Here is a 25,592-nt window from a genome sequence, read left to right on the forward strand (position 1 = left end):
GTTAGTGATCTGCGATCATTTATTGATGAAATTGTCTAGTTTCTATGAGTTTTTTTTTTAAATGGGAACAATTCTATTATTCTGGACTATATTGACAGAGCAATTTTTATCTAATAAGCTCCAGGAAAGCTAGTCAGACAGCAGAGAAACATTTTGTTGCAAATTCTGTCCACCCTCCCTAGGAACAGATTGCTTCTTGAGTTGTGTTATTATTTGTGCAGGGCTGGACAGCTTGAGTGTGAGAATAATTTATTCCCTGTACATTTCTAATTACAGCAAAAGAGGTTTGATCAATGACACACTTGTCCATCTTCTTCTTTCTTGTCTTTCAGGCATGATTGGCTACAGTTAAGTAGGCAGACCAGCACAAAATACACAAGAAACACAACTCTGTCAGAAAAGGACTGAAGTGCTACTGTTAATTATTCTGGACCATGTGCTCGTTTACAACCCATCTAACATGAGAAATTGTCTCTGAGGTGTCAAACAGCATCACTTACGTAAGTGCAGGAGAAGCACTAACAAAATGTTTGAGTGACTGGATTTGGGTGACCTGCCAGAGACCCACACCAGAAGCTTTGAGATTTAACTCCCAATCTGTGTCTTTGAGTTTGATGTGGAATTTAAATTGGGACTTGCTGTGGAACTGTTTCTTCTTTTTTTTAATGATTTTTTTTAATATATTCCCATGTGTCCGATTCATTTGTTAGAATCTACCTTTTCCTTTGCAATTATTTGTTTAAATCAAACCTAGGTACGCAGCTGTCATTCTCTCTTCATTTCTCGCTCAACAAAATAAGAAAGGAGAACAATGATTCTTTTGTAGCAACTCACCTTCATGTACGTTGAGTTAACATGTGAATGAAGAAGATGTTAAGCATGAAACTGGAAGGGTTGCCTGCTTAAGGATGAGGGGGTCCTGCACATTTCTGATGCTTTGAAAACACTCCAGCTCTGCCTGTTAAAAGTACGGAAGGCTATGTTCTAATGATCAAGGGAAGATGGTTGTAGCTAGAAGCTATATTCGTTCTTTATTTAAATATACAGGTTTATATCTATTTCTCTGTCTACTTCTTGAGAGTAATTTCTTTTTTGCAACCCGTGCTACGGTGAGTTCTCAGTTTACAACCATTCATCTAGCAATCATTCAAAGTTACTGTCATAGCATCTTCACGGACACGGGATCAAAATTTGAGCACTTGGAGAGTAGCATGTGTGTACAATGGTTGCATGATCCCGGCCTCATGGGATCCCCGTTTGCAACTTTTCCAGCCATCTTCTGACACACAAAGTCAATGAGGGAAGCTGGATTTACTTAACGATTGCATAATTCACTTAACAACTGCAGTGATTTGCTTGACAACTATAGCAAAAAAGCTCATAAAAATCAGGCACAACTTTCCTAACAACAACAACAACAATAATAATAATCCCCCAGTGAGGCACTACCTTGACGTGGTTGTGGGGCTTGTGTACTCTGAGGAAGATGAGAGCTATGCCAGAGGTTCAACCATACTGGACAGGTCTCATCAGAGGAGTCAGACAAAGAGTGTCTCTCCCATAAAAAATATGGTGAGACGTAAATTTCAGAATGCCATACCGGCTCGGACGTCGCCCGGGTTAACAAGGTCCGCACTAGATATTGGAGTTCCTGGATATCTGGTGAAAAATGGGTTACAGGACTCAGGACTGTTGGCTGAGCAACCAGGGCCAGCAGCTGCAGAACTACTGGAAGAAAAGGTGTTTACCCGTCGCAGATACACAGTGATGGAAAACAAAGAAATAATGATCTGTTACTACAGATCAAGTCCAACAAGACGAGGATATCTAAAACGAATGCACCAGTTCTGGAAAGAACAACATCCAGAATCAGAAATAACAGAACAGAGACTAGCAGATCAACGCCGATTTATAACACGAAATAAAGTATTCACAGAAACAGAATTGGACGAACTGCAAAGGTTTACCCAGGGCAAAGAAATCAAAGCCTTACCAGAAGTAATTCAGAATGTAGAGGCAAACCAGGGGGAGTTGGCAGTGAAGGAATCCAGCAGAGATATACAACTGTTCTCATTTGGAAACCAGGCACCTCTTCCTCAGGAAGAACAAAACCCTCTAACTAAAGAAATAAAAGAATTGAAACAAAGAATAACTGAGCATCTAGAACAGCACAAAAACAACAGAATAAGGCTGCCTGCATTGAAGCTTGTTCCAAAGAAACAGCTAGCACAAGCATTAAAAGATGCAAATACTGCAATATCAAGTATAAGCACCAATTCACTGCAAGAAACAAACCAACTAATGTACAGCACAGCTGCAGTTATAACAGAATACCTGGGATGTAAAATCAACAAAAAGAAAAACAAACAAACAGTGCACCAGAAAAATGGAAGGTTAGACTAGAAAATAAGATCAGCAAGTTAAGATCACATGCAAGCAAGCTAGAACAGATGAAAGAAAAGAAGCTGAAGAACAAGAAGACCAAAGAATACCTAATCAAGAAATACCACTTAGAAACAAGGAAGATCAAGGAAGCACTGGAAATAATAAAGCAACAAATAACAGCTATAGCCAGGAAAATCAGTAGATATGAAGCTCGAATTGCAAACTATAGGCAGAACCTCCAATTTCAATCCAATCAGAAACGTTTCTACCAATCCATCAATGGAGAAACTGCAAGGAATCAGTCAGTACCTGACAAGGAAGAAACAGTGCAGTTCTGGAAGCAGATATGGGATAACCCAAAGAAATACAACAAGGATGCGGCTTGGTTAAAAGAGGTGGATGCAAATAAAACAGAAGTTGAAATGAAAGAACTAGTAATAACAACAAAAATGGTAGAAAAAAGAGCAAAGAAAATCAAAAATTGGTCAGCACCAGGTGAAGATGAACTGCATGGGTTTTGGTTGAAACATCTAACTGTTATACACCCACTCATTGCCAAGCAGTTCAACAATATACTACAAGGAGGAGAAATTGAAAAGTGGCTAACAACTGGGAAAACCTACCTAATAATGAAAAATCCAGCAAAAGGGGCAACACCAGGTAACTACAGGCCAATTACCTGCTTACCAACAACTTTCAAATTACTAACTGGTGTGGTAGCTGATGCAGTACAACAGCATCTAGTTGAAAACAATCTCTTTCCACCTGAGCAGAAAGGAAACCGCCCCAATAGCAGAGGAACAAAAGATCAACTCCTAATAGACAAAATGATCTTGGAAAACTGCAAGAGAAGGAAGACCAACCTGAATGTGGCATGGATTGACTACAAAAAGGCATTTGACTCTCTGCCACATGATTGGATAATAAAGTGCCTAGAAATAACAGGAGTCAGTAGAAACATCAGAAAATTTGTGCAAAGATCGATGGCACAATGGAAGACACAGTTGCAGATCAATGGTGAGAGCTGGGAGAGGTTAATATCAAGAGAGGAATATTTCAAGGAGATTCATTATCACCATTACTATTTGTTATTGCACTGTTTCCTCTGTCAACAATACTGAATAACTCAGGACATGGCTATCAAACATCAAAAACATCTGCTAGACTATCCCACCTCCTTTACATGGATGATCTGAAGCTGTATGGAAAAACATCATCTGAAATAGAATCGCTGCTCAACACTGTCCGTATATATAGCCAAGATATTGTAATGGAGTTTGGCTTGGACAAATGTGCCACACTTACTATCAAACAAGGAAAAATAGTGAAAACTGAAGGAATCAAGATGCCCCACGAAAATAACATTAAGAGTCTGGATGAGGAAGAGTACTACAAATACTTGGGTATCCTTCAAGCTGACAACATCAAGCACACTGAAGTCAAGAAAAAGATTAGAGGTGAATACATCAAGAGAGTGAAGAAGATCTTAAAATCCAAACTCAATGGAGGAAATACCATAAAGGCAATCAACACCTGGGCAATCCCAGTCATTAGGTACACAGCTGGAATAGTGGACTGGACTCAAGCAGAACTAAAAGCAATGGATAGGCAGACCAGAAAAATAATGACAATGAATCATGCCCTTCATCCACGCAGTGACATTGATAGACTTTATCTACCAAGGCAAATAGGTGGGCGTGGAATGCTACAAGTACATCAGATGGTTGAAGAAGAAAAAATGGCTTTGGAAGAATATCTGAAGAACAATGATGAAGATGCACTGAAATTAGTATATCAGGAAGGCTTACTAACTACTGGAGAGACCAAACTGGCCTACAAGAAAGACCAAATGAAGAACAGAATAGAGGCATGGGAAGACAAAGCACTACATGGCCAATACATGAAAAAAATAGCTGGGAAAGCAGATAATAATAAAACCTGGCAATGGCTAAGAGCAGGAAAATTGAAGAAAGAGACCGAGGGACTAATTCTGGCTGCACAAGACCAAGCCTTAAGGACAAATGCATACAAAGTCAAAATTGAGAAGACAGCAACAGACAGTAAGTGCCGCCTATGCAAAGAAGCTGAAGAAACAGTGGACCACTTGGTAAGCTGTTGCAAGAAGATTGCACAGACTGATTACAAGCAGCGGCATGACAAAGTAGCAACAATGGTGCATTGGAAGATCTGCAAAAAATATCATTTGCCTGTAAGCAAAAACTGGTGGGATCATAAAATAGAGAAAGTCATAGAAAATGATAAAATTAAACTGCTCTGGGACTTCAGAATTCAAACAGACAAGCACCTGCAACATAACACCCCAGACTTAACAATTGTCGATAAGAAAGACAAAAAAGTCTGGATAGTGGACGTGGCAGTGCCTGGAGACAGCAGAATAGAAGAGAAAGAACTGGAGAAGATAACAAAATACAAAGACCTACAAATAGAAATAGAAAGACTGTGGCAAAAGCAAGCAAGGGTAGTACCAATAGTCATAGGCTCCTTGGGTGCAATCCCAAAACAACTGGAGCACCACTTGAACACCATTGGCATTGACAAATTCGCTATTAGTCAATTGCAAAAGGCGGCCTTATTAGGAACTGCTTCCATCCTGCGACGATACCTGTAATACCATCAAACATCCACATCTGCCTATCCCAGGTCCTGGGTAAGGACTCGATAGGTAGACAAAATGCCAAATCCAGTCTGAACATCTGGCTGACTGTGCGATGATTGATATTAATAATAATAATAATAATAATAATAATAATAATAATAATAATAATAATAATAATAATAATAATAATAGAGTTGGAAGGGACCTTGGAGGTCGTCTAGTCCAACCCCCTTCTCAGGCAGGAAACCCTATACCATTTTGGCCAAAGGGCTGTCCAGTCTCTTCTTAAAAACTTCCAGTGTTGGAGCATTCACTGCTTCTGGAGGCAGCTTGTTCCACTGGTTAATTGTTCTAACTGTCAGGAAGTTTCTCCTTAGTTCTAGGTTGCTTCTCTCCTTGATTAGTTTCCATCTGTTGCTTCTTGTCCTGCCTTCAGGTGCCTTGGAGAATAGCTTGACTCCCTTTTCTTTGTGGCAGCCCCTGAGATATTGGAACATTGCTATCATGTCCCCCCTCGTCCTTCTCTTCATTAAACTAGACATACCCAATTCCAGCAGCTGTTCCTTATATACTTTAGCCTCCAGTCCCCTAATCATCTTTGTTGCTCTTCTCTGTACTCTTTCTAGAGTCTCAACATCTTTTTTACATCGTGGTGACCAAAACTGGATGCAGTATTCCAAGTGTGGCCTTACCAAGACATTGTAAAGTGGTATTAACACTTTATGTGATCTTGATTCTATCCCTCTGTTAATGTAGCCTAGCACTGTGTTGGCTTTTTTGGCAGCTGCAGCACACTGCTGGCTCATATTTAGGTGATTGTCCACTAGGACTCTGAGATCCCTCTCACAGTTACTATTATTGAGCAAGGTACCACCTATACTATACCTGTACTGCCTTGCTTAGTAGCAGAAATTCAAGTCCCGAGGGTGGCCATTAGGTGAGAACTACTGAATTGCATCATGTTTGTCCACACTACCTGGAGAAAAGATTCTTTGTGACAGAATCGTAACAACAATGTGAGGAAAAGAATTTACGGGTCATTAAAATTTGTCCAGCATTTATGGCAACTTTTATTGTAGTTTAGGCAATTTATCCTGTACAAAAATATTGCACCAAAATGACTGTGATTTCAAAAGAAAGATTAGCTTATCAAAAATAGGGTATGCCCTACCTAATATAGAAAACGTCTGATTAATACTTTTTTTAAAAAAGTAAATGTTTGTCCAGATGAGCCCTGCCACAGAAAAAGAGTTTAGGATTTAGTATGCTATATGAACTCAGGCAACAGTTAATTGGTAATTCCTTCCTCAAAAAGCTGGATGAATCTTGTCTCCCCATTTTTCAGATCTCTTTCTATATGAGATCCTTTTGGCTCTACAATAATATAAAAAAAGGATTTTTGAATGATCAGATTCAGCCCTAGTTCCTTATTCTAGCAAAATGTTTGAGAGTACTGAAGCAATACAAGCCAAAGCAGATAGACATTATGGTGACTTTCTTCCTGGTTGAAATTATGCATTAGTTATAGCGAATGTTCAGCAAGATAGAAGACAAATCAAACATCAAGAAATCTTATTCACATGAATAGATGCTTAGCCTTATAAAGGTCAGGTATGGAATAACCTAAATATTTTACATTGGTCAGATTTCCCAGGAAATATATGACCATACTATTTCTATATTTAGGTAACATGCAGAACATGTCCAAAACAGTCATGCTATGGATAAATATGTTGATAGTTGGGTTCACGCTCATGCCAAGAAACATGAGAACACCAAACTTCATCTTACTCAGCTCACTTAGACATGAAATCCCAGCCTAAACCTGAATCTAGATTTATTGAATTAATCTGTCCAAATTCATACACTACACCAGCCCATTACATTAATTGCCTAGTCCTATTTCAGTGTTATCTCAAAGCAATCTTCATGAATTGGCAAGCTTACTTTGGCCAGAAAACCACATTATTCAAGGACTGTAGGCAGTGCTAGGATTCAAATACAGGAACAACCCGTTCTCTGTGTGGATGCCGCTTCCAGAAGTCCATTCTGGGCCTGGGCAACAAAAAATTAGCTACCGGTTCTGCTGAAGTGGTGCAAACAGGCTGAATCCCACCGACTGTAGGAGATATGATCATTAGATCTCCAGCATATGGAAACAAATACAAGAAAAATAAAAACAGAAAGAATAGAATAGAATAGAATAGAATAGAATAGAATAGAATAGAATAGAATAGAATAGACCAGACCAGACCAGACCAGACCAGACCAGACCAGACCAGACCAGAATAGAATAGCATAGCATAGCATAGCATAGCATAGCATAGAATAGAATAGAATAGAATAGAATAGAATAGAATAGAATAGAATGGAATAGAATGGAATAGATTAGACCAGACCAGACCAGACCAGACCAGACCAGACCAGAATAGAATAGCATAGCATAGCATAGCATAGCATAGCATAGCATAGCATAGCATAGAATAGAATAGAATAGAATAGAATAGAATGGAATGGAATAGATTAGACCAGACCAGACCAGACCAGACCAGAATAGAATAGAATAGCATAGCATAGCATAGCATAGCATAGCATAGCATAGCATAGCATAGCATAGAATAGAATAGAATAGAATAGAATAGAATAGAATAGAATAGAATAGAATAGAATAGAAATGCTTTACTGGACATACAAGGAATTTATTTTCAGTGCACAAGCTCTCAGTGTACATGCAAAGAGAAGATAGTGAAAAAGATGAGAAGGATAAAAGTACTACAGCCATACTACATGGGTAAATATATTTAGACATCAGACAGAACTGTGGACATTCAGTGTTCAGCAGAGTGATGGCATGAGGGAAAAACTGTCTCTGTGTCTAGTTGTTTTGGCATGCAATATTGCATTGTTTTGCATTGTTTTGGCATGCAATATGTTTTAGAGGTGAATGTATGGGTTGATTCAAAATGACAGTGCCAAGATTCTGGTGGTATATCAACCAGTTTGCTGATTATAATTTCTCCTGCCTCATCTGACTAATGTAATCACTGAAGGACAAATAAGATAACTATAGTATTAGTTTGTGTGGACTTTCGCATTCCCACCCTGTTTGCTATGGTGAGACCTCTTTGAGACAGCAGAGTAAATATGGCAATCGTGGGACAACCTTAATATGCCATCAAGCTCACCTATTTTGAAGGTCATAGTCATTGCGACCATTAGCAATTGAATAAGAGATTGATGGCTCAAAATCTGGGTGAGGAGTGAGACTGCTACTTCATGCACTTTGAATTGGAAGAGATTTCTCCCTTCTTCAGATCTGGCAGATGTATTAAGATGTTCATCCCATGGAAAGTTATAAAATCCAAAGAATTCCCACCAACTAAAGATTCTGAAGAGGCTTCCATATGCCTGCACAGAAACTCCGTTTCTGCTGGAAACACTAGACATAATCTCTAAGCAAAGATTCACAGCTGCTTCCTTTCACCTTTAAAGCAGATGAGGAAAGTGTTATTTCACAAAATAGCTTTGATATGCTGCTTTGCAGAAACTTTTTGTGGAAGTGGAGTTCCCCTGAAAAGCTTTGCCCCAGCCTATGTAAAATGCATATCCTTATTCAAAAATGCACATTCCCTCGATCAGGATTATATCAAAAGGACGTGCCATTGCAAGTCCTCAATTTACAACTGAAATTGACAACCCAAATAATAAAAAACAGAAAGAGGATGATGGACCAGCTGGCTTTCAACAGATTATATTCTTCTGAACAACAACTAGACTGTGTTGTTTCTCTATGTCATATATGTGGGTGGGCATATGCATAATTCTGTATTTATTTATTTTTGTCATATTTATGTAGGGTATATCAAAGGTGGTGACCCTTTGAGAGCTGTATGCAATGAAATGTCATTTTAATGTATGCCAATTAGTGTACATTCAAAGTGACAATAAAATTATTATTGTATTCTAGCAGTTACACAGTCTGAGATCTTTCTTGGTCTGAATTGCCAAGCCCAATGCCTTAACTGCTAGGCCATCATGCGCCCCAGATAGATGAGAGAGAGAGAGAGAGAGAGAGAGAGAGAGAGAGAGAGAGAGAGAGAGAGAGAGAGAGAGAGAGAGAGAGAGAGAGAGGGAGAGAGAGAAACATACCTACACATCACCTGAACTTATTTTAGATTGGCTGATTGCTATTTGGTTAGTAGGTTGCTTAAGTGCTATGCCTCTGTCAAATTTTATTATAGTATTGTGCTGTTTCTGTAATTTTAGATATAAATCAATTTATGATTGCCTTTTGTGATGGAACAGCATGGAATTAGAGAGAGGGAGAGAGAGAAAGCTCCATCTCTCTTCTCCAAAAGCAGCAGGCATCTGTAAAGCAAGCATTCCTTTTAGCTAATTGGTATGACGATAGGACTATCCTGTTCTTATTTACAAAACTACAGATTTATGTCAAGCAAAGCCAATTATGCATAATGTTTAAACTATTGCAGGTGCTGAATGACTTTGTTGCTAGGCGCTGGAGATGAAAAATGCTCTTTTAACACATCTCATTGCAATGGAGAGCATGTGCTTCATCACCAGTACAAACTGAACAGATGGATAGCTTAATCCCTGTTCTGAACTCCCTCTCCCCCTTCCTTCCCCCTTCTTCCCTTGTCTACCTGAAACAATGTCCCACGTGTTTTGTCTTGCCTTCTACTCCTGAAATTATTCACGTTTGAAAAACCCTAAAATGAAGTCACCTGGCTTACATCTACCTTGGGGTATGTTTAACTCATTCAGAACCTGCTTGATCAAGAGTGTTGTGTTGTGAAAGAATGTTGACTTTGCTGCTCTGGACCAGAGAGAGGAGCTAAGCAATCAACTCTAATCTAAAGATGGTCTAATCCAGGAGTGTCCAACTTTGGCAACTTGTGGACTTCACCAGCCAGCATAGCTGATTAGGGAATTCTGGGAGTTGAAGTCGACAGGTTTTTAAGTTGCCAAGTTTGGACATCCCTGGTTCAATCAATCTTATCCAGGGGGTGTGTTGAAAGAAAAGTCTTCATCCTGGTTCATCCAAGCCGGGGATAAATAAACAACATGGCGACTGCTTTAGAAAGAAGGTCGCAGTTTATTGAAGAGCCAGACCAAAAGATGTTTCTGGCAGGAAAGAGGAGAGAAAAGAAGGGCTGAGCACATGTGGGTAGTAGGTTTTTATACCCTCTGAAGCCTTTTGTTTGAAATAGTTTCCTGTTCCTGTTTTAGGCTTTGTATTTCCTGCATCACGTATTCTGACCTGAGTCTGGGTGTGCCCTTTGGCCTTTGTGAGTTAATCCTACCATGTCCTGTCTCAGGTGGGGTATGCAGATTTTAGGTCTTTCTCTTCTTGATCTCCTAGCTGGGGCCTTTCTGATGGTTTACATCTGCATTTGTACAGAGCTGGCCTCTGCTTGGGACAGAGAGACTTGGGGGGTAGGGTTGGTTTCTGCTTTTAAAATCCTTTTGATGAAATATATTTTTCTGCCCTTTTAATATTTCCTTCTCTGGGGGGCTGACTTCTCACAGATGGGCAATTAATTTTCCAAAGGGGCCACATGAGAAACTGGGACTGTCATGGAGGGCTGCGGACACTCCCTCCCCTGTTCATGCCCCACCCCCACTGACACTCTGCTCCCTGCCAAAGCCTCACTGACACCACTGACACCCACCCCCACTGATGTCCTGTCCCACAACCTACACTGTCACGGGCTAAATAGGGAGTGTCAAAGGGCCAGATATGGTCTCTGGGGCGTAAAATGCCCAGGTTTGATCTTATCTAACCCAATCAATGGAAGGGAAGAACTGTTAGGGAGGCCCATTCTAGCAGTCTTGTGTTGAACAAACTGTGAGAATTGTCATGAAAGTTCCAGACTGACTCCTATCAGGTCCACAAACGAAACCAGTCTCTCTTTTTGTGTATATAGTAATTCCACACAGCCATCATTTCTATCTCCTAATCCTTCCAAGGCAGTTTGAAGTTACTCCTTGATTTACTTCTCTTCTGCCGTCTCTCAGTGCTGAGAATAAAAAGCGAAAATTCATGAGCTGCTGCAGATCCTAAACAAGATTTTCCTCCCTCTCACTCCTGCCAAGAGGGAAACAAAATAAAATTGCTTGCATGCCATCCAAGATCCCCTTTCATGTAAATCAGGGGTCTCCAACCCTGGCAACTTTAGGACTTGTGGATTTCAACTCCCAGAATTCCTCGGCCATCTGGCTGAGGGATTCTGCGAGTTGAAGTCCATAAGTCTTAAAGTTGACAAGGTTGGAGACCCCCGATCTGGATGCTTTCACCCCCAAAGCTAATTGTTTCTAATTGAAGAGTTCCCATAAATGAGGCAGGAGCTGCTCGTATCTTTTAAAGAAAAGGAATTTTGCAAGGCTAGGCAGGTATCGGTTGGCTGAGCTCTTCAGCACTGCCTAGGTTAAAATTCTGGTCCCAGTTGTGATCATGTGTCAAAGACTACCTGTATTCTTAATTATTAATTTTGACTCACCGTAACTAAAACTGTTTCAAGATTTTAATATAGTGGTAGTGGTAGATCCGTGGCGGCACAATGGTTAGAATGCAGTACTGCAGGCTAACTCACTGCTCATTCTAAGACAGGGGTCTTCAAACTTGCCCCTTTTATGACTTGTGGACTTCAACTCCCAGAATTCCTCAGCCAGGCACGCTGGCTGAGGAACTCTGAGAGTTGAAGTCCACAAGTCATAAAAGGGGCAAGTTTGAAGACCCCTGCTCTAAGAGTTAGATTCTGAGCGGCTCAAGGTTGACTCAGTCTTCCATCCTTTTGAGGTGGGCAAAATGAGGACCCAGATGGTTGGGGGAACAATACGCTGACTCTGGAAACCGCTTGGAGAGCGCCGTAAAGCACTGTGAAGCGATATATAAGTTTAAGTGCTGTTGCTCTTGCCACTTTGAGAACACCTCCAAACCCATTATTATTAGAGAGCATTTGCAAAGTATATAATTAAAAGGTGTAAGAAAGGGAAAGAGAAGAATGTAAGCTATCCAGTTCTCACACGGTCAATTTCATCAGAAGCAACTTTGTTTAAAGCTAGATCTTTAGTTACCCCCGGGGAAAAAAAAAACATACAGACAAATAAAGTGTACATGACAAATATATTGTTGGTAAAATTCATGCCCTCATCACAATTGCAAGGGATATAGAGTTTATAGACAAAGCCTAATAGCCCTTTCTCCTTCCTGCTGCTTTACTAGTACAAATACCTTCTCCTTGCATTATTGCTAAACTTGACATTGGCAAACAAAGAATGGTTAAGTGCTAAACTTGGAGTTTCAAGCTAAATTGATCCATACATTATTCCACACTTGTGGCTGCGTGCTGCTGCCAGCCATTGTTCATGGTCAATTTTCATGGTTTTTATCCAGCAGATGTCTGCCAGGTGAGTCAGGAACTACCGTATTGCAAATATGCAGGTGTTCAATCACTAGCAGCTGAATCAGTCAGCGGTATAAGATTAATTCATAGAGTTTGAACAGAGAATGTAGTAGCAGGCAGAGTTTAACGTCAGCCCAACTAGCCAAGATATTAACAATAAGGGTAGACCCTCAAGTTCAGCAGAAGCATAAAAGCTGTAGGTAGTAGCTGTATTAGAAACCTCAGGATCCCAGCGATTTGCTCAGAGTGCCATCCATTCTGTGGATCATTAGAAAAGATTTTTCAAAGATTCTATGCATGAGCTGGACTTTGTTCTTGTAAATAACTCATGAGAATTTTAGTGCGTTAGTTACTTATTCACTTGAACATTGGCTGGACATACATCTTTTTTGTTCGCCTTTGTCCCTCTGAGATGGACTTAGATATTGATATATTTCAGTCTGATGGGATATATACAAGGGGGCTGTCTCTAGGGGAATAAAAGTCTTCTGCTTCTGCTCAAGGAATCCAGGAGTATGTGTTTCCTCCCTTCATTAAGTGCTACATCTATCCTCAAAAAAGTAGTCTTTCAAAGGGAAAGTTGTACAGTGAGACTTATAAGAAATTTTGTGAGTTCATTCTAAAATGACTTTGGATCTAATAAAGTCTCATACTGTATAACTCCCACTATACAACTTTTCCTTTGGAGATAAGTATATCTCTACATCAGACATGGGGAACTATGGCCCCTTTATGACTTGTGGACTTCAACTCCCAGAATTCCCGAGGCTGGCTCAGGAATTCTGGGAGTTGAAGTCCACAAGTCATACAAGGGCTATAGTTCCCCACCCCTGCTCTACATACAGTACTACCAAATATAGTCTGCAAAAATCTGGATGACCACTACATGGCAGCAAAGGGAAACAAGAAAACACTTACTCTGTGATGCCAACATCTGGTTTTTGTTTTTTTTTGCAGACAAGATCTGATAGTCGTACTACATACAGGAGCATGACATTAGAAAAAAGTTAACGTGCCTTATTAAAAGGCTTTGTCACCCATGAAGCTCTCAGTGATAGGAAAAGGAATGAGATGTATGGATTTAGAATCGTCCAGGTGTTAAGCCCTGAACTTATAGAATTAATTTTCACAGAGAGAAGCAAACATGAAAAAGACAAACTACAATCCACTATTGCTAAGTCAATCCATAAACAAAGAAAGGAACACATCATTAAAATCTGACAGGCAATAGTCTGAAGACAGAGTAGACCAAGTTCTCAGCCAGTCATTTTCAAAGCGTTAAGTTCACAGGAGAGTCTCCATCTGGGATAAGGGAGAGGGACAAACCAGGATGCTATCATAAAATTTAAGTGATTTCTCGTGCTGTAAAAGCTGCTCTTGGAGAAGGCTCCCTCTGAATCCTTCATCATAGTCTTCCCGCAGATTATTATATCTGCAAAGCAAAAATAAATTAAACCTCTTTTGCGGTACTATAAAACATACGGACATGCCTAACGTCTTCAAAGTCTGATGTAAGAAAAAAATCAGAGAGAAAGGGAGAGTTGCTAAATCAAAAGAAGGGTTCTTCCTGGCTGTCAGGAACATCTGGCCAGATTGTTCGTGTGGAACAGGGGTTCTCAACCTTGGCAACTTTAAGACTTGTGGACTTCAATTCCCAGAGAGAATTCTGGGAGTTGAAGTCGACAAGTCTTAAAGTTGCCAAGGTTGAGAACCCCTGGTGTGGAAGGATAAAATTGTCTATCAAAAGAAAGTTTTAAGAGTGGGAGGTGGAATCACCTGTCAACCCAGCCTGGACAACTTTAAAATTCTTCACATTTTCTTTTGTGTAAGCACCATTTCTGATAGAACTATCCTGGTTTGAGAAAGTTTCACTTCGAAAAGCTAAGCATCGAGCTCCTTATCGTCAGATTCAGCAGTTTCTAAACCAGGGATAGACAACCTTGGCTCTTTTATGACGCGTGGACTTCAGCTCTCAGAATTCCTCAGCCAGCATGGCTCAGCTTGCAAACCTCTCCCTTTTCCCTCAGCATGGCTGGCTCAGGAATTCTGGGAGTTGAAGTTCACGAGTCATAAAAGCGCCAAGGTTGCCTACCTCTGGCCTAGGCCTAGGCCGCTTTATTACTCGTGGACTTCAGCTCCCAGAATTCCTGAGCCAGCATGGCTCAGCTTGGAAACCTCTCCCTTTCCCCTCAGCATGGCTGGCTCAGGAATTCTGGGAGTTGAAGTTCACGAGTCATAAAAGAGTCAAAGTTGCCTACCCCTGTTCTGAACCACGGAAGAACATTTTATAGTCAGAAACCTCTCCCCAGGCAAGAGAGACAGACTGGATACCCAGAATGAGATGAGTCTGTATATTGCTGAAGAAAATTTAGAGCACTTTGTATGAAATTCTTAATGTGTTTGCCCCTCAAGGACCTGTGCAAGATCCTATCAGAAGAATGGATTATGTACAGGTAATCCTCAACTTACATTATCCTCAACCATTCATTTAGTGACCATTATAACAGCACTGAAAAAGGTGACTCACAAAAGCGACTTTCACACTCACAACCATTGCAGCATCCCCATGGTCACGTGATCAAAATTTGGATGCCTGGCAAACTGATTCATATTTATAATAGCTGGAGGATCCTGGGGTCATATGACCCCCTTTCATGCTTTTCTGTCAAGCAAAGTCCACAGGGAAGCCAGATTCAATTTAACAACCCTGTTATAACTTAACAACTGTAGTGATTTACTTAACAACTTTGGCAGGAGAGGTGGTGAAATGGGGCAAAGCTCCCTTAACAACTGTCTCACTTTTCAAAATAAATGTTTAGGGTCAATTGTGGTGATAAGCCGAGGACTGGCGGTAATCTCAAGATCAGATTTACTAGCTGTTATCTGCCCGGGGACCATTTAAAGTAGCCCTGGGAGGATACTCCTTCAATTTACTGACAGACTTGTTCTACAAAAGATTAATATACCAAGAGCTGAATAGTTCAGGACTTACTTGTGTGAAGTGGTCCAGAAGCCTAAAGTGTTCACAATCATTAAGGATGCCAAGAAGAAATAAAATCTTTCAAATTTACCCTCATTTAGAATGTTTGGAAACCACTCACCTAGAAGGATGGGGGGAAAATACAGATAGATGCTGAGTCAGAATCCCCAAAAGAAGAAATCTATTACCAAATTCTGCTTGCAATGGGCTCTTCTGGCCCAGTCCCACAACTGCAGAATTATTTTTCTGTTATGGATTATGGGTCAGTTTCAGTAAGATAATCATCTTATTCTAAGATGTAATTGGCGGCTGATAGTCTTTCACAGAGGCCCCACATTCATTTTTGACATTCTTAAAGCTCCTTAGGATAGCACTGTCAAATTCAGCAGCAACATGGCAATTTTCAAAGGTCCATTTCCCTCCCTCTCCCTTAAAAACAAACAAAACCTTAAACAGTAAAACAGATTTATGAAACCTCTGGGAATCTTAATGTACTTATATCATGTCACAATTGAAGAAAAAGGAATTGAGTTCTGCCACCTCTGGTGACAGCCCATGTTGCCTATCTTAGCTTGAGTTTAGAAAATATCCATTAATGATTTGATTAAGCATTTTGCAATACCATCAGCCCTTGCCCCTCCTATCTTCTATCACCTGTCTTTCTCCACTTAAACAGCTTAATTCTTCTCGATAAATCACTGCATCTTAACCCTCTAGTTCAGGGGTGTCAAACTTGCAACTGTCATATGACGTGTCACGACGTATCGTGACTTTTTTTCCATTGCCGGCAATGGGGTGGGCACGGTTTCACCAGGACGCATCCGGCCCGTGGGCCGGCAGGTTGACACCCCTGTTCTAGTTAGAGCAGTGGTTCTCAACCTGTGGGTCGGGACCCCATTTGGGGTCGAACGACCATTTCACGGGGGTCGCCAAACAACGCAGTCCGCCATTTTTCCCCCCTTTTCCTTAGCTGTGCTACTCCCTTTTATTCTATTGGCTTTTGAAAGCCTAGAATAGACACTCTTGAATAGAGTCTAATTCTATTGGCTTTCAAAAACCAATAGGAATTCTCCAGGCTGTCTCTGCCCTGCTGAGCCCGCCAAAAGTCCCATTCTGCAAACGGTGCTGCACCAGTTGAGTAGTCCTCGGCTTACAACCAGTTGAGTAGTCCTCGACTTACGACCGGTTGGGGGTCGCGGGATTAAAAAGGTTGAGAACCACTGAGTTAGAGGATCTGCAGAATAATCAGCTGAGATTCAACTTGCACAAGTGCTTCTCCCTTTCCTGCCTTTAAGTTCCAGAGAACTAAAGAAAGGTCCCTTATTATGAGATGTTCCCTTCACCGCCATTCATGCTTTGGACTCAGACTCCTCTTATCCTAACATTGTCTAATCTGAGGCTTTTCCTCCTGTCTCTCCAGGTTATTCTCACAGACCACTATATCAAGAGACTTGTTTGCTCTCTTCAAGAGCCGAAGAAGCTTCTTGGATGAGAAGCGAAACGTCTTCCAAGAAAAACAAGAAAGTCCAGTTGCCTCTTGAAAAAACACCTTTGGGACAGCCATGACCTGGAGGTCTGAGACTCACCATACACATTTGCAGGTAAACATATCACCTCCTATTGCAGACATGTTAAACACAAGGCCCGGGGGCCAGATGCGGCCTGTGAAATGGTTTCATGTGGCCCGCGAAGCCATCTTGGAAACAGTGAGGGAACAGCCCCCGCTGCCTTGGCCCTGGCCCAAGCTGGCCAGGAGCCAATGTACAATTTTGTGGTGGCCATCTATGCTGAAACGCATTCAGTCTTAGCTCCACAAGGCCGTCTAGAAACAGCGAGGAACCAGCCCCTTCCATGTTGGCCCGGCCCCCTGGGTGCATGCTGGGGAGGTGTCACCCTTTGTGAGGAATGAAGAAATGGACCATGCCTTGGCGCTTGCCCCGGTCCCACCCCCTTCTGCCAGAGACCCTCAGATCTGTCCCACTCCTGCCCAGGCCCCCACAGGCACTCTTGACGCAAACAATGTAGAGCTGGCCATGCCCACCCAGTAGGCCACACCCACTCCATCCACACCCACCCAGTAGGCCACACCCACTCCATCCACGCCCACCCAGTAGGCTGCAGCCATCCTGACCACACCCACCCGGCCTCCCGAGGGCAACTGCAATGCTGTGGTTTGACACACCTGTCCTATTGGTTTGACTGATGTTCCCAAAGCTATCTAATTTTCTCCCTTTTGACTTTCTTCCACTATTGTCTGTGCAATTCAGATGTTCCTCCCCCCTCGATTTTTCTCCATAATGGCGGACACCACACTGCAGATAGTCCTGGACTTGCCACCATTTGTTTAGTGACCATTCGAAGTTACAAAGCACTAAAAAGGGGACTTAGGGCTGGTCCTCGCATTAACTACTGTAGCAGCAGCATCCCCAGAGACACAGGATCCAAATTCAACCGGCATGTGTTTACGATGGTTTGCAGCATCCTGGGATGTGATCCCAGTCGGCTTCTGACAAGCAAAGTCAATGGGGGAATCCCGATTCGCTTAATGAGGGGACGATTTACTTAACCACTGCACTAATTCACTTGACCAACCATGGCAAAAAAAAAAAAAGGTTGTAAAATGGAGCCCAACTCACTTAACAACTCCCTTGCTTAGCAATGGGAATTTTGGGCCTGGTTGTGATCATAAGTCAAGGACTACCAATATATGAGGGTGGAATCAAAGCCAAATGAAATCAGAGACCATGTTTTTGGAGGGGAGCGGGTTTCACATACAAGTAGCCCTTGACTTACCACCACAATTGAGCCGAAAATTTCTATTGTTAAGCGGGACGGTTGTGAAATAGTTTTTGTCCCATTTTATCACCTTTGGCACAGTTGTTAAGTCAGGGGTCTTCAGACTTGGCCCTTTTATGACTTGTGGACTTCAACTCCCAGAATTCCTCAACCAGGCATGCTCTGTGTGTCTGTGTGGGTGTGTCTGTGTGGTGGGTGACCGTCAGAATTTGAAATCTGGGTCATAAGTAACCCCCCCAGGTAAATCCATTGGAATTTTGAACGGTCACTAAACGATCGGTCATAAGTTGAGGTCGCCCTATACTTAAGAGAAATTAATACCATGAATATATGAGAAAAAAAACTATGTGAATGAAATCAAAATACCTCTCATTGCTTCATGACTGAAAACATTTTAAACCAAGGGTCTTCAAACCTGGCCCTTTTATGACTTGTGGACTTCAACTCCCAGAATTCCTCAACCAGGCATGCTGGCTAAGGAATTCTGGGAGTTGAAGTCCACAAGTCATGAAAGGGCCTAGTTTGAAGACTCCTATGTTAAGTGAATTACTGCAGTTGTTAAGTTGTTAATCTGGCTTCCCCACCGGCTTCATTTATCAGAAGGTCGCAAAAGGTGATCACATGACCCCAGGATACTGCAACGGTCATCAAGATGAACCAGTTGCCATGCCTCTGAATTTTGATCATGTGACTATGGGGGATACTGCAATGGTTGCAAGTGTGAAACGTGATTATAAAGTGGTGTTGTAACTCTGATTGGTCACTAAACAAGTGGTTGTAAGTCAAGGACTTCCTGTACATTCCTAGCACTTTTGAGTCCCTTGCCCACACCTCTGTTGCAGATGTAGCTCCAGCAGCATCAATCCTGTCACCACTTATCCATCTGAATCCTAGAGGCATTATATAAGTACAATTCTCGAGCAAGTGACTCTCTTTTTATTCCTTTGCTCTACTTTCCATAGATCGTTAGATTTATAGTCTTAAGTTTCCCCTGTAGCTGAAGACAGCCTAGAATAGAATCTTTCTTTCTTACTTCTTTCCTATAAGCCTAAAATCCTCAAAAATGCAATCCTTCTTATTGAAGCATGTAAACTTTGTCTTCCTTTTTGGATGCTTAGGTATCTGTCTTCGCATTGTTAACTTAAGATTAGCTAATATTAATTATTTTGTTAATATTAAAATTAATAATTTAACATTATTAATAGCATTAAAATTTAATATTAATATTAATTGTTTAATATTAACTTAACATTAACTCATTTACTCTAACAGTCCAACTATGTGCTTTGCAAAATAGGCAGAGAATGAACTGAACTGAAGAAGCTTCTGGGATGAGAAGTGAAACGTCTTCAAGGAAAAAAACGAAGAAAGTCTGGTCGCCTTTTTCAAAAGCACCTTTGGGACAAATGCAACCTGGATGACTGGGAATAACACATCCCTCATCTCAACAATTACCATAATCACGATATACTGGAAAAAAGCTGTGGGCCAGGATTTTATGGTGAACTAGTAAAATTCCGCTACCATATGAATTAAATGGAATAATAATAATAATACATTGAAAAATCTAGGTTCTTGGGAAGAAGTTAATGTATATAAAGACCAAGCACCAGCTAAGGAACCAGAAGCTGTGATTTCACGTTGTTACGTATATAATAATGAATTGGTTCAGACCAATTTCCTTCACTCTTAGCAACCAACTCAAATCACAGTATTTGAGTTTATACCACAACTTTGGATAAAGTTACTTCCATAACTTTCTGTGTGTGAGTGTGTGTGTGTGTAATAGAGAGAGAGTGTGTGCGTTTATGTGTGAGTGAAACAAGGGGGAGGGTTGATGGGAATAGGAATTATCCTATATCTCATTAAAATGTCAAGGGATGCACAAGAGTCTTAAAAAACCAGCTTCCTCAGTGTGTACTGAAAATACCACTGTCACTTGTCATCTGTTTGCAGTCATCAAACTTTTGAAGAAGTCTTATTTTATTATATTCACATTATCTTTCAGAGATGTGATTTTTAAAAAAGCGATGAGCACCACTTAAGCCTCTAAGTGAATATCTTATCCACTTTGCTAGTAGAACATGACTCTGGAAGAACGAGATGCATTGGATGCAAACAGTGATTAAGCCAGTGTTTCTCAATTTTAGCCAATTGAAGATATCTGAACTTCAACTCCCAGAATCCCATGCTAGCTAGGGAATTCTGGGAGTTAAAGTCCACACATCTTTAAATTGCCAAGGTTGAGAGATCCTAGTTTAAGCATTGGAACTTCTAACTTCTGTGCCCATGTAGGGTCTGGAATATTTGGATTATAAATTAGTTCAGGACTAGTAAATGGGACAGACTGTTATAAATTAAAATCAGGTTGAAAAGAAGTTTTTCCATATGCATGAAAGCACAATATAGCAGGGCTTTTCAACCTTTTTACCTATTGTATCACTTTTAGGATATGGCAACATCTGAGTATCACCAGTTACCTAGCAAGGTGTCAAAAACTTGATGACCCAAAAAAAGAGGAAAAAAGTGATAAAGTACAGGTAGTCCTCGACTTACAACAGTTCGCTTAGTGACTGTTTGAAGTTACAATGGCACTGAAAAAAGTGCCCCCCATGGCATAGCCAAGCAAGACACCTGCCTGCCCGCCTGGCGGTGCTCTTCCTCCTGTCCGAGGTTTTCATTGTTGTGAGGCATTTCTGTTGAGGATTGGCAGTGGGGGTGGGGTGGGGGGTGTTTGGTTTTTATTCCCCCCGTCTACTGGGTGGTTGCAGCAGGTTTTGGTCACTCCACATGACCCTGGGACACTGTGACCGTCATAAATATGAATCAGTTGCCAAGCATCTGAATGTAAATCATAAGACCCTGGAGATGCAGCAACATTCCAGCTGATTGGTACTTCTTCAGGGCTCAGCAGAAGCACCAGGATCAGCGCCGAGCTCCAGCTGGAGTCTGGCGCTGATCCTGGCACTTCCACTGAGCCCTGACAGGCCTGCAGCTCCAGCCATCTCTCGCTCAGGCTTGTCTGGTGCTGCCACCGGTTCAGCTTATTCCCCTCCCCCGCTACCACTTTTCTAGGATGGTCGCGTACCACCTGCCAGGTGCCAATGTACCACAAGTGGTACCCGTACCACTGGTTGAAAAGCCCTGCGATATAGCATTGGTAATACCTTTTCCTTGCTAAAATCTCAGTACAAAATTAATCATGGTCAAATTTATTTGAAATATAATGCTGTACAAAATAGTTCCATCTACATTTTCTTGTTAATTTCACCGGGACTGAAACATGAGTAACTTTTTATGGACTAGGACCTCAGAATGCAATCTCTCATTCAGATAAAAGTAAAAATTAAAAAGGCTCAGGCTATTTAACATAGTAAGCCAAACAGCACAGTATCCAAATAACAGCTATAATATATAAAATGATAAGGTTAATCAATCATGGTTAAAAACTGGCCATTTGTGTGACATAAAGATAGTCCTCGACTTATAGTGATTCGTTTAGTGACTGAAGTGACAACAGGACTGAAGAAAGTGACTTATGACCGTTTTCATACTTATGACCGTTGCAGCACGCCCATGATCAAAATTCAGAAGCTGGACAACTGACTCATATTTATGACGGTCGCAGTGTCCCGAGGTCATGTGATCCGCTTTTGAGAACTTCTGACAAACAAAGTCAATGGGGAAGCCAGTTTCACTTAACAATTTGTTTCTAAGTCAACAATTACCGTAATTCACTTAACAGCTGTGGCAAGAAAGGTCGTAAAATGGGGAAAAGCTCACTTAACAACAGAAATTTGGGGATCCATTGTGGTTGTAAATTGAGGACTATCTGCATTGGAGAAACTGGAGGGAAAATGTCAGCAAGGAGATATCAATTGTTCTCATTTAAAACCACACTGACACTGTTAAGTTGAAGCACCCTTTGCTTTATTTATTAGCAAATTTATATAGCTACTTAAAGGTCTTAAATGCAAGGATTGGTCACAAAGTTACCTTTTCATCCCTATTATAATTGCAAATGGTCGCTGAATGAAATACCAAGGTATCCCCACACCCCTCCCTTAATCGAAGACTCACATTCACAGCAATAGAGAATGGAATTTAAAAGAAAAGTTTCTCCCGTTCATGAAAACAAGGCTTCACCTAAAAGCTATGAACATAAATATAATCCCAGTCGTTGTCACTAAACTGGAAGCAAAGGTAAAATACTGCCTCCAATTGAACTCTACTCCTGGTGACCACATGGGATGGTTAATCAATTTCTTTTGACAACAATGCAACTAATCTGGTAATCTCAATTACACCCGGGGCTCCTTAGAGAACAAGCTTTACGATAATTTATTGACTGCTTTTAACCACTTTTGCTTTATAAGGTTTCCATAGCAGCTTGAAGGAATAAGCTTGCGATTCTTTAGGTGATGGTAGGATTTTTCATGTCGCCACAAAAAAATCCAAAAATTGACTGGAAAAAAAAAAGGAAAAACTGAAACTTCGTAATGTTGTTAACCTGGGTCAACTTTCACTGCTATACTAAGGTGGAAAGGTCTATATCATATCAGTTAGGTTGTTTTACTGAAGCTTTGTCCACCACCTTCAGTCTGTTGATTTGTCAGCCCATAAATCCAAATAATGAATAAATCAAATCCATGGCAACCTTTATTTCCTAAATGTGACTAGCTCACTGCATCCAAAGTGAAAATGAGGATAAAATTGTCTTCTGGAAGGGAGGGTTAACTATGCCAATTGTTTGCCACACAGAACACCCCCCCCCCCCAAAGAGGCCAAAACATTGACAATTCTAACTACGGTAGTGGCCGAAATTGTGGAAAGCTTTTGGGAAAAATGTACAGTAGAAATGCCACCTTTGGTTAAGTTTCCACCAATTTTACTTCTAATTTCTTTATAACTGTAGCCTTGTTCACTTAATAATACTATTTTACATCGCTTTCTGGGCAACCAGTCAACTCTTTGCATCATTACTTTAATTTTATTACGTTTTACAAGCTCACTAAATAAAAGAACACACCCCCCCCCAACCAACTTGATAGCGATAACATATCACACTGACAAATGTCCTCCTCTCAAGTTCAATATATGACATCAATCACTGAACCCTACTGTGATCTGATTGGCTCATTGTCAAAACAAGATGACATCTGATTGGCTCTCTATACACTCATGCTCATTGACTACAATCAGATGAAGGAAAGCTACCTGATATCAACCTAAGCAAGTTGTGCTTCCTTTTTCTGGTTATTTGGCTATAACTTTTCTTGGAATACAGTACAGATAATTGAACAAACTATGTTGCATTACATTCTTGATTAAATTATCTTTCCATTGATATATACTTTTATGGTACTACTCCAAAAAAAGTGGTGTTATTAGCCATCAAACTCAAAAATACACTTTTCCCAAAAGGTTTCCACAATTTTGGCCACTAATATACGTTCTGGAGGTGTGTATCTGTAGGCTACACAAGGTCCAAGAACCGTTTTATGCCCCGTCCAAGCATCCCAAGATCACATTGCTAGTTTTGGGTAACACAACTTGCTACATATAGTCCTCAATTTACAATGGTTCATTTAGTGACCATTTGAAGTTACAGCAGCACTGTAAAAAAGTGACTTAGGACCATTTTTCACACTTCTGACTGTTGCAGCAGCCCCATGGCCACGTGATTAAAATTCAGATGCTTGGTAACTGACCCGTATTTATGACGGTTGCAATGCTCGGAGTCACATGGTCATTTTTTCCAAACTTCTGAAGAGCAAAATCAATTGGGAAGCTGGATTCACTTAGGAGTTATGTTACTACCTTAACAACTGCAGGTATTCCCTTAATGATTCTGGCAAGAAAGTTCGTAAAATGAGACACAATTCACTTAGCAAATGTCTCACTTAGCAAGAGAAATTTTGGGCTCAATTGTGATGCTCGCCCCCACAAAAAAGAGGCAAAGATTACATGCTTATTACCTATGTCAGGGGTCAGCAACCTTGGCTCTTTTATGACTTGTGGACTTCAAGTCTCAGAATTCCTGAGCCAGCATGGCTCAGCTTGGAAACCTCTCCCTTGCCCCTCAGCATGGCTGGCTCAGGAATTCTGGGAGTTGAAGTCCACGAGTCATAAAAGAACCAAGGTTGCCTACCCCTATCTATGTCTCGTGGCTCTTGGTTTGAAAAGTTGCCCATCCCTAATCTATGTCCATTTCCAAATGTAACTACCGTATTTCCCCCTAAATAAGACCCAGCTGGAAAATAAGGCCTAGCATGATTTTTCAGGATGCTCGTAATATAAGCCCTACCCCAAAAATAAGCCCCAGTTAAGATCGTCAGCCAGACAGACACATATAGTACGTCCGTTGCAAGACACGATGGATATATTGAATTATAAAATAATATTAATATATAATTAAATATAAATAATAGTATTGGCGTTATTTATTTGAATAAATGTAAATTGTTGTATATGAAAAAAAATAAGACATCACTGAAAATAAGCCCTAATGTGTCTTTTGGAGCAAAAATTAATATAAGACCCGGTCTTATTTTCAGGGAAATACGGTATATGTGCTAGAAAGTAATAAACTGATAAAAATTTTGAAAGCATACCGAGATAGCTACTGAGTAGAATAGTTGTTTTCTCTGTAGGAAGACTGGCACATTTGTTCTATAGGTAGTCCTCAAGTTATCACCATAATGGAGCCTACTCACCATGGTCCTAGCTCCAGTGGTGGGATTCAGCCAGTTCGTACCACTTCGGCAGAACCGGTAGCTAATTTTTTGTTGCCCAGGCTCAGAATGGACTTCCAGAAGTGGCATCCATACAGAGAACCAGTGGTTCACATATTTGAATCCCACCACTGCCTAGCTCATGATGGTCATAAAGGGGCATAGTCACATGATGACCCATTTTATGATTCATTAAGTGAATCCACAGCAGTTAAGCGAATGCCATGATTGTCAAGCAAATCAATGATTTGCTATGGGTGCGGCTTTACCAAAAACCAGAGGCAAATGCTGGTTTTCAGCAAAACCATCATAAAACATGGTCATGTAACTCAGAATGCTGTAAAAAGGGCATCAATGTGGTCCAGTGAGAGAAGACTTGGAGTGAGATCACATGATTGTGTGTGTGTGTGTGTGTGTGTGTGTGTGTGTGTGGTGGGTGTCCATCAGAATTTGAAATCTGGGTCATAAGTAACCCCCCTTATGTAAATCCATTGGAATTTTGAACGGTCACTAAGCGATCGGTCATATGTTGAGGTCGTCCTGTCTTAAGAAAAATTAATACTCACCATGAATATACGAGAAAAAAAATATGTGAATGAAATCAAAATACCTCTCATTGGTTCATGACTGAAAACATTTTAAACCAGAGGTCTTCA

At 40.8% G+C, this 25,592-nt stretch overlaps 1 protein-coding gene across 4 annotated transcripts in view; it reads right to left on the reverse strand.

Annotated features, from left to right (window-relative positions):
- Positions 1-13,232: 13,232 nt before the first annotated feature.
- The window catches only part of SLC15A5 (solute carrier family 15 member 5), a 66,333-nt gene continuing 53,973 nt past the window's right edge, over positions 13,233-25,592 (reverse strand). For 3 of the 4 annotated variants that reach the window (XM_039324942.1, XM_039324944.1, XM_039324941.1), the window contains 2 exons: positions 15,419-15,527; positions 13,233-13,858 (listed from right to left, as the gene is read on the reverse strand). In XM_039324942.1, the coding sequence (XP_039180876.1) occupies positions 13,711-13,858; positions 15,419-15,527 (257 nt within the window). In that variant the 3' untranslated portion in view covers positions 13,233-13,710. The remainder of the gene's footprint in view (positions 13,859-15,418; positions 15,528-25,592) is intronic. The other variant, XM_039324943.1, reaches the window with a different exon arrangement.

The sequence above is a fragment of the Crotalus tigris genome, unplaced genomic scaffold (genome assembly GCF_016545835.1).
Source record: "Crotalus tigris isolate CLP2741 ecotype Arizona unplaced genomic scaffold, ASM1654583v1 scf7180000024310.2302065, whole genome shotgun sequence".
Lineage (NCBI taxonomy): Eukaryota > Metazoa > Chordata > Lepidosauria > Squamata > Viperidae > Crotalus > Crotalus tigris.